General features: G+C 51.4%; 1 protein-coding gene across 1 annotated transcript in view; it reads right to left on the bottom strand.

Annotated features, from left to right (window-relative positions):
- The window catches only part of VWF (von Willebrand factor), a 134,268-nt gene that overhangs the window by 39,530 nt on the left and 82,277 nt on the right, over positions 1 to 12,461 (bottom strand). The window contains exons 25-32 of the mRNA XM_035028418.1: positions 11,218 to 11,374; positions 10,054 to 10,212; positions 9,243 to 9,378; positions 5,841 to 7,219; positions 3,597 to 3,713; positions 3,360 to 3,500; positions 2,952 to 3,095; positions 223 to 387 (exon numbers count right to left, since the gene is read on the bottom strand). Coding sequence (XP_034884309.1) covers positions 223 to 387; positions 2,952 to 3,095; positions 3,360 to 3,500; positions 3,597 to 3,713; positions 5,841 to 7,219; positions 9,243 to 9,378; positions 10,054 to 10,212; positions 11,218 to 11,374 — 2,398 coding nt within the window. The remainder of the gene's footprint in view (positions 1 to 222; positions 388 to 2,951; positions 3,096 to 3,359; positions 3,501 to 3,596; positions 3,714 to 5,840; positions 7,220 to 9,242; positions 9,379 to 10,053; positions 10,213 to 11,217; positions 11,375 to 12,461) is intronic.

The following is a 12,461-nucleotide window of genomic DNA, read 5'->3' as shown; positions in this document are numbered from 1 at the left end:
TGGGCAGTTAGGATGGAAGGAGGGCTATACACAGAGAACTTTCTGGTACCCCCTTGGGTGTTTTAGTATGAACTTCCCATGAGCAGAAACTTAAAGGTCCCGGTCTATGTAACTGTCTTCATCAAGGCCTGGCCAACCTCAGGCCAACCTCAGGTCTCTAGAATGGGTTTTGTTTTTGTGTTTTGTATTTTGAGGGAGTAAAAAAGACATGAGGAGACTCACCAGAGCACAGCTTGTGGAAGAAGGAATTTCCTAGGGTGGCCATGGTGGAGAGATCTTCGATTCGCTGGAGCCTCAGCACATTGGAGCCAGCGTTTGGGCCTGCCAGCCTCCTCAGCTGGGCCTCATCATACCGGTCCCCGATTCCAATGGGGAACACTGTCACTCCTGGGGTTAGCAGAGGAACGAGAAAGGGTCTGTGTCAACCTGCTTTGGTAAGCTGGGCCCCAAATGGACAGAGCTGCAGCTGTACCCAGCATCTGTACAGAGCCTCATATTTTCCAGACGGGTCACATAAACCGACCCTGGGAGCAAGACATTCAGTCAGTCAACCAATGTTAATGACACCACTCTGTGCTGGGTACGATTCTAAGCAATGGGGACACAGTGAGCCGAACAGATGAAGTCCCTGTCTTTGTGGACCTTGCCCTGGGCAGAGACAGACACCAAACACAAAAATAAGTAAATATCCAGCATTTCAGATGTGTATGAGTGCTTAGGAAAAAAACAAAATGTGATATGAGGATGGGAGTGCCCAGGGGTAGGAGAGGGAGTTGCTGTTTCATGCAAGGTGGCTGGAGAAGCATTTGGTGAAGAGATGACATCCGAGCAGAGACCTGAAGTAAGGATTGAAGGAGCCACGAGGATATCCCAAGCAGAGAGAACAGTGAGCGCAAGGGCTCGAGCAGAAGTATGAGTGCATGCTCCAGGGTGGTGGGAACAGAGCAGATAAGAGGGGGTGGAGCACAAACCATGCAAAGCTTCATAGGCCACGTAAGGACATAACATGTTCTCTGAATGAAATGAGAAGCCAGCCAAGACTATGGAGCTAAGGAGTGACATGGGCTAACCAATTTTTTTAAAGATTTGTTTATTTTAGAGGGGGGAGGGGCATAAAGAGAGGGAGAGAGAGAATCCTCAAGCAGACTCTGCACTGAGCATGGAGCCCAACACAGGGCTCGATCCCAAGACTCTGAGATCATGACCTGAGCCAAAATCAAAAGTTGGGCCCTTAACCGACTGAGCCACCCAAGCGCCCCTGGGCTGACCAATTTTTAAAGGGTCGCTACAGCTGCCATGTTTATTATGAACTACAGGGGACAAGGGTGGTGGCTGGGGTTCCATCAGAAAGCTCTTACAATAGTCCGGGTGGGAGACAAGGGTGACAGTGGTGTGTGTGGTATGGTGTGGTGGGCTTCTCAATATCTTCTGAAGGCAGAGCTGTAGTTTGTGGATGGACTGGACAGGGTCTGAGAGAGAAAGAGGAATCACGGATGCTGAAGTTTTGGGCCTGAGCAGCTGGAAGGATGGAATGCCATTGTCTAAGATGGGAAAGACTGTGGAAGGAGATTCAGATGTGAATTTGGTTTATGTTGAGTTTCTCTGTAGAACATCGAGGTGGAGTCAAGGTGAGAGATCCAGGCAGGAGACAGGAATATTGAGGTCAGCAGTGTATGAATGGATTTAAACCCATGACACTAAATGAGACCACCCAGGGGGTGAGTGTTAGAAGAGAAGAGAAAATGTCACAGGCCTGAGCCTGGAGTATGTATGTGCCCATTAATAGATGAGAAACTGAGGCTTTGAACAGTTCAATGACTTGCCCTAGAGCATGTCTATTTCCCCCAGACTGTAACTGCTTCCCTTCCAGATGAAAGTCCTTCTTGGGGTTCATGAGAGAAGAAGTGTCTCCATCCTGAAATTCCCCAATTCAGTTCTCCGGAAAGTTCTAGGTATTTGCAGTTGGCTTAAGGTTAGAGCTGATTTTCTACCAGGAACTTTTCTGTTCTTGTTAGCTCATTGTATCATCCAAATGTATATTCTTTCCCTTTTAGGGTCCTTTTCCCTAAAATAATCAATTTTATAAACATGTCTCCTTCATTCATTCAACAAACATTAGATGGCCCCCTATTTTGTGCATCAGGCACAGATGACAGGAAAATAAGCAAGCTGTTGCCCTTGCCCTCAAAGACCCCCAAGTTCTGCAAGAAGCAGATATGTAACAAACAAATACAATGTCACTTGCACATGTTGAGTTGTTCAGATGTGGTACAGAAAAGGGAGTGGATAACTCTCTTAGGAAGACATCAGAGCAAAGACAACTCCAGAGCAGGGTTCTGAAGGATGACCAAGTCTCCAGATGGCCACTTGAGGACTTAACATCGTTCCACTCACCCAGCGCCTCCTGGGCACCATGCCATCTGCCCTGGCTCACATTCCATTGCTATTCACAGCACAAGTTCACACGGGGCACCAAAGCTGGGTCATGCCCATGCCTGTCCCTGTCCTAAAGCTGCACCCTTTCTCTTGTCCAACCAGCACCCCACCCACACCTTTTAGGCTGGTACTGGAAGAGGTCTGATGGTTCCCACGGCCCCATGAGTCACTCTGGCCTCAGACATGGTGAGAGTGGGGACAGAGCAAGGACACCACCTCAAAAAGGAAAGGCATGAAAGTCTGACCCAGCCCTGGACACAAAGGAAAAATCTGGAGAAATTACAAGTGACAGCCGAAAGCATGCAGACCAATGAAGGACAAACACATATTTATTACTGTTTGGTTTCTAAGTAACATGGGGATTGGGCGACTTCCTGCTGTTTGAAACCAGGCCACAGGTAGCTCTGTAGCACTCACAACCATCCAGGCCACCCGAAAGCATCCCCTCCCCCCCAGCCCACTTTCAGTGCTCTAGTGGTTTAGGAGAGTCTCGGGATCATACACTGGACACTTACGGTTGGACGTGGCGGCATCGGCTGCAGCATCCACTGAATCCGCAGAGACATCCGTGACGAGGATGACCACTGCCTTCGAGGCTCCAGGCCTGGCACCATGCACTTCGGAGGTGACATATCGCACAGCATACTCCAAAGCATCCCCTGAGAATGGAAAACAGCCCACACCGAGTCAGTCCTGACAGCAGGAACGCCGGGCCTCCTGTCTCATGGCAGATCCTTAGGTGGTCAAAATGGAACGATTCAGAGACAGAGAAACACACACTGAGATCCAGGAGAGCAGCGAGGCCCGCACACTTTCCCAGAAAGGAAACTAGCCCAACGAGCCAAGGGACCGGCCAAGGTCACTCAGTCCCGGATGCCAAGAATTGAGACCAGACGAAGCTCCCGGCCGCAGCAGCAAGTTACCGATGTGGCTGAGGCCTCCCTCCCGCTGCATGAGGTCCACGTGGCTCAGGAGGTGAGCTTTCTCATAGGCCACGTTCCATGGCACAGCCGTGGTGGTGGAGCTCCCGTATTGCAGCACCGAGACCTGCGTGAGCTGGGGCCCTGACAGGAAAGATGACGTGGGAATCATAGCCTGGATCGGGCGGAGCCCCCCAGAAAGCACTCCTTCCCCACCGGCTCCTCCAGGGCACCACTTACCTAGATTAGCTCTTGAAATGAAAGCCTTGGCAAAACTCTTCATCTCCTCAAAGTAAGAATTGGGAAAACTGGAGGAGCCATCCAGGAGGAGGGCCACGTCCAGGGGCTGGCTGCAGTCTGTGAAGAGAGCAGAGGGTGAGCACACAGGGGCTGGCTGCCAGGCCCCCTGCAGTGCACAGCACATCCAAGGGCAAGCAGCATGCTGCCAGCCGCTCGGCACCACAAAGGGGAGGGTGTCTCCACTGGTCCTGCACAGTGGGAACACGGACCCGGGAGGAGTGAGAGGGGCCCATGAGTGCCCCAGGTCTGGACATACTGGAAAGGCAGTTTATATGCCTACAGATGAAAGCAAGAGGCATTGGCTCCCTCAGTAACTGGAAGCTGCAACTCTTCTGGAACTGAACAAAATACCAGAACGGCACAACAGGGAGATGGATGGCTAAAGGAGATGGAGTGGCAGCTGAGGGCTGGGGAACGAGCTTGTGTGCCGTGAGGTGGTAGGGCCGGTGAAGGTGCTGTAAGGTGGTCCAGCTGTACATGACTGGCACTCGTGGTAATGTTTGGGCAGAGCCATGATCACAGTGCAGAAAAAACCTCTGGCCAAAAAGCCATCCCGAGATTTGATAAGACGATGCTACTACTGTTCTCCTCAGCACAAATACCACAAGAATGTCAATAAATCTGTGGCTCTGGTTAAAACCAAAACCAAGACACAAAGGCACTTACAACAAGTGTGAGGATCAGGAGACGTTTAAAGAAAGTTATTCTGGTGTTAGTCTTTCATTCCTTGGGTAAATACCCAATAGTGGAATTACTGGATCATATGGTAATTCTATTTTTAACTTTTTGAGTAACCTCCATACTCTTTTCCACCAATTTGCATTCCTGCCAACAGTGCACAAGGATTCCTTTTTTTCCACACCCTCGAAAAGATATAGGCATCCCTCTTGTTTACAGCAGCATTATTTACAGTAGCCAAGACATGGGAAGCAGCCCAAGTGTCCATCCATAGAGAGTGGATAAGAAGATGTGGTATAAATACACACACACACACACACACACTGTACTATTATTCAGCCATGAAGAAGAATGAAGTATTGCCATTTGCAACAACGTGGATAGAACTAAAGGGCTGACCTAATGCTAAGTGAGATAAGTCAGAGAAATACAAATACCATATGATTTTACTCATATGTGGAATTCAAGAAACAAAACAAACAAAGAAAAAAAAGACAAACGAAAAAAACAAACTCTTAACTACAGAGAACTAACTAGTGGTTGCCAGAGGGGAGGTAGGGAGGAGGGGTGAGATAGGTAAAGGGAATTAAGAGCACACTTATCGTGATGAGCACTGAGAAATGTGTAGAATTGTTGAATCACAATGGTGTACACCTGAAACTAATATGACACTGTGTGTAAATTATACTTCAATTAAAAAAAACAATAAAGCTCTTAGGAAAAAAAAGAAGTTAGTTATTCTGGATGGTCCCGAATACTCCAAGGAATGTCTTGAACACTCTGCTCAAGAACTAGGACCTGATTAGACATTAGCATCAGTTAAGAAGGCAGTCACCTAGCTCTGGTGGCAACCAGTTTTTGAGCACTTGGCTATGTGCTGAGTACTGTTATAAGCATTTTACAAGCACTATTGTTATCCCCATTTTACAGATGAGCAGACATATACACAGAGGTACTCGCTCAAAATTACCCCCAAATTATTACCAAAAATAAATTGCCCCAAATTACCCAGCTGGTAAGGGGCAAGAGTTGAATTTCAAACTAAGGTGGTCCGGCTCCAGAATCCGAGGGTTAAACCTGTCACCTAACTTCCTGGCCTTGCCCCAGAGATCACCAGCTACTTAAGTGATTGTATCCATCCAGCGTGGTCAAAGCTGAGAGCCACTACATTTAACAGGTTACCTCCAAGCAAGGCATGGGATTGGGTAGTGATGAGGCTGTGTGATAAAGCAAGACTTGTATTTTTCACTCTATATCCTTGACATTGTTCACATTTTAACAATAGCCTCGAGTAACCTTTGAATTTACAAGCACACTCAATAAGAAAAGATCCTCCTGCCGCCAAAAGATCACAGATGCAACTCCCTGGCTGGGAGGTGAGGAAACAAGGCCCTCTAAAGGCCAGGGTTTGACTGAAGGCACAGAGCAGGGAAGCAAGATTGAACCCAAGAACTGCACCTCCACCAGCCCTCAGCAGCCCCCACATCAGGCAAGGTGCCCACCGACCTGGGGTGGGGGCGAGGGTGGGGGGCTGCGGCCCCTCTCCAGAGCAGCACCTCTGCAGCACCAGATCAGGTGCCTCTTGGGGGAGCGTCTCAAAGTCCTGAATAAGGATGGGGGCATTGGGCCAGCTAATACTCTGCAGCTCCTGCACATCGGCGTGAGGGCCCACTCCAATGGGCACCACCTGGATGTCTCCAGGCATCCGCTTGATCTCATCAGAGGCGGGGTTTCCTGTGACCATGTAGACCAGGTTAGGGACCTGCTCCCGATCCCCCTGGCTGACAGAGAAGCTGTGTTCAGACAGGTACTGCAGGGCCAGCCCGGTGTTGGTCCTGTTGCCGCCCCGGTATCGGATCTCCCGCACGTGCTGCAGGACCTCCGCCTTGGCCTGGGTGTCGCTGAAGGTGTGCTCCACGGCCACCGTGTAGGAGTATTGCAGCACCATGACACGGATGCTGTCCTGGCCCACGTCCATCCGCTGAATCACCTCCTCCATGAACTCCCTGCTCTTGTTAAAGTTGGCCTCACCAATTTTGTCCGACCCTTCCAGGACAAACACCACATCCAGAACCACGGAGTTCCTTTTGGGTCCCGATGAGGGAACCCCCAAGAGCTCCGGACCCACAGTGACCGGGACCATAGAGGGGTGCTGAGTAGGGGCAGGTGCTTCCGGGGCAAGGTCACAGAGGTAGCTGATAATCTCGTCTCTTCGCTGCTCCAGCTCGTCCACACCACTGAGCACAAAGGCCTTGTTCTCAGGGGCCTGCTTCTCGATGTTTTGGATCTGCTTGAGGTTGGCATGGGGCCCGATGCCCACGGGGATCACAATGACTTTCTTCTTCTTCAGGCCCTGCACGTAGCGGACCAAATTCCGGGTCAGCCTCGGGGGCTCCTGGCTGGCCATGAGGAGCAGCGAGATGCGGGACGCTTCAGGGCGGTCGATCTTGCCGAAGATCTGGAACAGTGTGTACTTCAAGACCTCGCTGGTGGAGGCCACCTCGCTGCCCACGTACTTCACCTGGCTGGCAATGCGCCGCAGCTCCGAGGGTCGCTTCCGGTCCTTGAGCTCGATGTAGGCATGGGAGCCATCGTGGTACTCCACCACGGCCACGCGGATCCGCTTCTGGGAGATGTGCAGACGCTCCATCATGCCCACCACAAAGACTTTCAGCACTTCAAACTCGTCCTCAGACAGCTTGGAGGAGCCATCTAGCAGGAAAACCAGGTCCAGAAGCTTGCTGCAGTAGAAGTCATGGAGAGGTGGCTCTGGAGTGTCCTCCACATATGGGGTGGTGGAGCCAATGGGGCCTTCCGTGGGGGGCACCACGAGGCCTCCAGGTTCCCTGCAGGCCTCACAGGTGAGGTTGACGCCCTCACAATGACTGCAGTAGGGAGAGAAAACCAGAAATGGTTCAGGAAGGACCTCTGGGCACTTCTCAGCCTTATCTAGACCATTCCAACCTTCCCAGAGAATGACCTGCCGGGCCTACCTGAGCTGAGCTCCCAGAGACCACTCCCCTACCCAAGTGGCACATCATTTTTTAACATAGGTCCCCAAATAGCACCCCTACACATGCAGCAAAGGCCTCCCTTTATTCTAGAAGCCAAAGCTCCAACCCCTCGTAGCACCTGAGGAAGACTCTTTCTTGCTTCTAGGCCATCCACACAGTCCTTCAAAGTCAATGTCTTTTCAACCTACACCTCTAGCAGCATAAATATTTAATTCTAATCCAAACTCTCTCCCAGGTGTCTCCAAAAACAAATATCGCTCTAAAATGTTGATGCTGGCCAAGGCATGTGAATGTCCTATTGAAGATAAATGCTTTACCGCATTTATTGTACCAAAATTTAAGCTGAATAAATGTTGTACCATGTTTAATACACTGGGCCTTAAGAAAAACAGAAAAAAGTGGAATGAAAACATTTTGGAAAGATGAACAAAGATTCAAAATCCCAACTTTATCCCAGAACAAAGTTGGAAATAGTATTCAGGAAGGTCCAAGATGTTAGGGGAAAAGACAGTGGCTCGATCATTCCTCCAACAACCATGTGGTGAGCACCTGTCGTGTGCCAGGGAGAGGCTAGGCCCTGCACCGAGCCCCAAGCACATACCCCAAGTCTGTAGCAGAGCCTTTGCCCTCCCATAAATTCCAGCACTACCAGGCCAAGTTTCCAGTCCCTTCTGGTCACTCCTCACCAGTGTCTCAGAAATGGCAAGGTATGCCAGACCACAGGTGAAATCAAGTTGCCCTATGGGAGAGACCCATAGAGGCCAGGACTTTCTCCTATTCTGATGCTCTGCCTTCGAAGTAACTTGCCTTCAGCACCCCCTGTAAAGCCGAGAGGCAGCAGTGCCCTGAGCCCTGAGAAGCGTCCCCTGTGGCTTCCCTCCCAGGTGATGTCCCCAGCCTGCTTTGGAATTACCGTCCACAGCTGTCTGAAGCCAAGATATGCACCCTGGTAGCTGCCCTTCCCCACGGGCCAGCAGGGGGAGGTTGGGAGAGGGCTCTAAGCTCTCATGCCTGTGTGGCTCAGAACCCCAAGCCAGTGTTGGATTCATCCCCTTCTTTATTCCTTACAGCCTCTGTTTCAACATGGGGAAGGAAGGCAGGCAGGATCTTACCGGAAGTTAATTCCTACTTCCCCGTGGCCCACACGATTTATTGCTTCAATCCTTCGTTAACAATGCATGAGTGACATACTTTCTAGTTTCCTGTGTCTGCTAGAAAATTTACCCCAGGCAGTGTTCCCCCTTGTTTGTACAGATGGCGGCAGCAGGATCTGATTCTGGCAGCTGTGGCCACAGCCCTTCCCCAGAAAATTTAAGTTCTCAAGTTCAAGTTCCCATAAGGCTCTATCAGTGTCAGGGTGTGGTGTTAAACACATCAACGTCTGAATACATGTTCCCTAATTGGGAGCAGAGCTTCAGAAAACTCAGAGCCCACCCTGAGGACTCCTTCTCACCTCCACAAAGGCCAGTTCCCAGAGGCAATCCGAGTGAGAGCCCGGGGTGCAGTGATGAGTGTCTTCCCTCCCAAATATGAAAGTCCCATCCGGGGACCTCGGCTGTGGCCCCAGGGTGTCTATGTCACACGAAGGGGTTAGGGCTCTGAGTAAAGAAGAAATTTGACTTCCAAAGGCACCTGTCCTTGGACTAGATGTGACCTCCAGGGGCAGTAAGAGTACCTCCTTCCTTAAGTGAGAAGAGGCTAAAAACCCCAGCCTCTTAAGAGGTGTTTTCTGGGGAAGCAATGTGGTCTGTTCTTAAAGAAAGAGAGGCAAATTCTAGAAATAAAACAAAACCAACACTCAACTTCTCAATCCACACAGCAGAGTTCTTCCCTGAGCAGGACCCTGAGAAGAGAGTGAGACCCTTCACTTCAAACACCAGGGGGTCTGTTTTACCAAATCTGGCAGTGCTCGGGGTCATCGGGGTTCAAGGTGATCTTCTTTCCCGGGGCCAAGCGACGACCAGCCACCTCACACACAGGACAATCTTCAGGGTCGATGCAAGTCTGCAAAAGCTCGTCCAGGATTTTCCCTGCATGACACATCCCTCGTTAGCAGGCAAAACTTCACCTTTCCCACAAGGAAGACTCGGTTTTAACTTAAGGGGCCCATCCCGGAAGCTGGTTCTTGCCTGCCTCCCCCAAGGGGCACCTCAGCACTTAGGGAGCAACTTTCCCTCTTTGGGCCTTGATTTATCCCTCTGCCACACCGGGCAGGGGTCTTCCTTCACCCTCCCTCACCGCACCCAAGCCTCAGGACAAATGAAATCTTCTCTCCAAGGGTCATTTCACACCAGCAAAGAATATAGCTGATGACTCCACGTCTGTGCTACCCCCTAGAGTTGCCAGGAGCCACAGGCAACGAGTTAAATTTAAATGTGAATTGACACTAAACAAAACTGAAAATTCAATTCCTCAGACACAGGAGGAACTTTTCCACTTCAGCAGAGCTTTCCCATCCTGGCAGAACCTTCTATCAGAAAGTGCTCTCGGTGATAAGCCCGTGAATAGGGGTGCCCCAGCACACTGCACAGGAGCTCAACCTGACAAAAGCCTGGCTGGCCTGGCCTGGATGAAAGGCCACCTGGAAGCAGGGCCAAAGGGGCAGGGATGGGGACAGGGCAGCGAGGGGCGAGGCCGAGGAGGAGCACGAGGGGGAAGCGCCCTTCCTGAGAGCCCAGCCCAGCCCGCCGGGGCAGGCGCCCTACCTGGAGGGCAGTGTGCATGGCAGCCTTCGACACACTGCACGGGGCACGCCAGCGGCTCAGGGTGCTGGCACGTGGTGGGACAGGCAGGGGCACAGCTGTTATAGCGCCACTCGCACTCATGCCCATTCTCGTGGGGATTCCTCTCCTCGCAGCTCTGGGCTGTGTAGACAGAACACAATCGGTCTGTGCAACCCGAGAAGCCAGGACTGCACCCAAGTCCTCCAGAGAGATGGTGGTGAGACCCACGGGGGTGATGGCCCCGGGGGAGGCGACGGTGATGGCGGGGAACTAAGCAGCATGGCAGTCACCAGTATTCGAGGCCGCCAGGGTTTTAAAGCACCTCACCGGGGGGCGCCTGGGTGGCTCATTCGGTCAGACATCTGCCTTCAGGTCAGATCATGATCTCAGGGTCCTGGGATCGAGTCCTGGGTCGGGCTCCCTGTTCAGTGGGGAGTCGCTTCTCCCTCTCCCTCTCCTCTTTCCCCTGCTTGCACTCTCTCTCTCAAATAAATAAAATCTTCAAAAAGATAAATAAATAAAGCACCTAACCAGGAACCAAATGGTTCTGAATCAGTTTACCATATAAAAACAATCAGCTGGGGCACCTGGGTGGCTCAGTCGGTTAAGCGACTGCCTTCGGCTCAGGTCATGATCCTGGCGTCCCGGGATCGAGTCCCGCATCGGGCTCCCTGCTCGGCAGGGAGTCTGCTTTGCCCTCCGACCCTATCCCCTCTCATGTGTTCTCTCTCATTCTCTCTCTCTTAAATAAATAAAATCTTTAAAAAAAAAAAAAAACAATCAACTGCTCACACTCGAGGAAGAAAGACTCTATAGAAAAGTATGTGTTGCTCATTCACACTGGCAAATATAATAGCATCTAATTAAAGATACTGAATTTAATCACTATATTGACTTCCCTCTTCTCTTCATCACTGCTCCACCTTCCCCCTCTTCTGGAATTCTTCTACATATTGATGTCTTCAATCGCTGTCCCCCATCCCTCCTCACTCACATCAATGTCCTAACTCCCTTCAGGCCTCGGCCATCCAACCCCAGATGGGCGCTCTGTCTTCTCTCCCACAAAGGAGTCCTCCTGCACCCCCACTTTGAGGTTTTAAAGTCTGAGGGAGGCTACGTGCCACCACAAGGGACATGAGGACTCACGACACAGAGTGGCTGTCCTCCAGGCCACCGCCTTGCCGTGCTGGGCACACACATGGGCGTAGGCAGCAACAGCGTCACAGAAGCAGGCGCAGTCCCCGGGGGACTCACAGGAGCAAGAGTCGTAGATGCAAATGTCCAGGTAGGGCTCAGGGTCCACCTGCAAGGGAGCCTCGTGGTGACCTAGGCCTGGGCACTTAGCAACTCTGGCTCTCGGTGGGCGAGAACATTCTGGGGGTCAGGGTAGGGCAATGGGGCCCCGGGTGGAAGGAGACATGCTGGTCAGTGGCCCAAACAGGGAGTGGGTACAGAGGCGTAATTCCCAGCTTCTCATCTGGACTCCAATAAGAAAAGTTGAACACAGGAGTGCTGCTGGCCTTCCACAGAATGTAATATGCCTTAGAATTTTCCAGAACATTCTCTTCGATCCATCTTTCCACATACCTGCTCCACTAGCCAGCCATCCCCATAACCCACTCCCGGCCTCATGGCTGTTTGGGTGTTTCGACATAAAACAAACAGACATACAAGCTGGTCACCTTCCTCCCTTGCCTCATTCAGCAAAGTGAAGGAGGACACACATTAGGACTGCTCACATTGCCTCGCTGAGGTGCTGTGGTGCTATTCCGCTAGACAGCTGGGCTGGCCTGGGCCCCCTGGACTCTGCCCCCAAGCCCACCCACCCCCCACCCACACTGAACCACAGTAACCATTTCCCACCTCCCCCGCCCCCACACACACAGCTGCCCACACGGGCCTTCTCCAAGGTAGTGGTGATAGGAATGAATCCAGACACTAAGTGGGTCATTGTGTCCAAGACATTCCAGCAATCCTGATTTCCCTGGCCGCCTGGCTCTCGGCATTCCTCCAACTCAGATGCCCAGGGTTTCCACCTAACCGGGCACTTCTGTATACTCTCTGGAGCATCCTCAGGGACTACCAATCAGGGGATGGGAAGAGAAGGAGCGCTGAGGTACAGGAATTCAGCCAGTCGCTCCCACGTGTGGTGCCACGGGGCAGCATGTGTGTATGTGGCTGTGTCCATGTATATATGTAACTATGTACACGAACCCACACAAACACCCACATACATCTGCACGTACAGAGAGAACGTGAGTTCAACTTTGGGGAACTGCTTGTCGCCATTTGAGATAAAGACCTGAAAAGAGGTCATAAAAGGAGGCCTCAAAATCCCTAGAGTCTAGGCCAGAGAAGAGTTTCTGTCAGACAAGAAGCCGGAGCTCAAG

The sequence above is a fragment of the Mirounga leonina genome, unplaced genomic scaffold (assembly GCF_011800145.1).
Source record: "Mirounga leonina isolate KUSES-001 unplaced genomic scaffold, KU_Mleo_1.0 Mir_201, whole genome shotgun sequence".
NCBI classification, from domain to species: Eukaryota; Metazoa; Chordata; class Mammalia; order Carnivora; family Phocidae; genus Mirounga; species Mirounga leonina.
The sequence above is the reverse complement of the archived record's forward strand: the minus strand, read 5'-3'. Positions and strand labels throughout refer to the sequence as shown.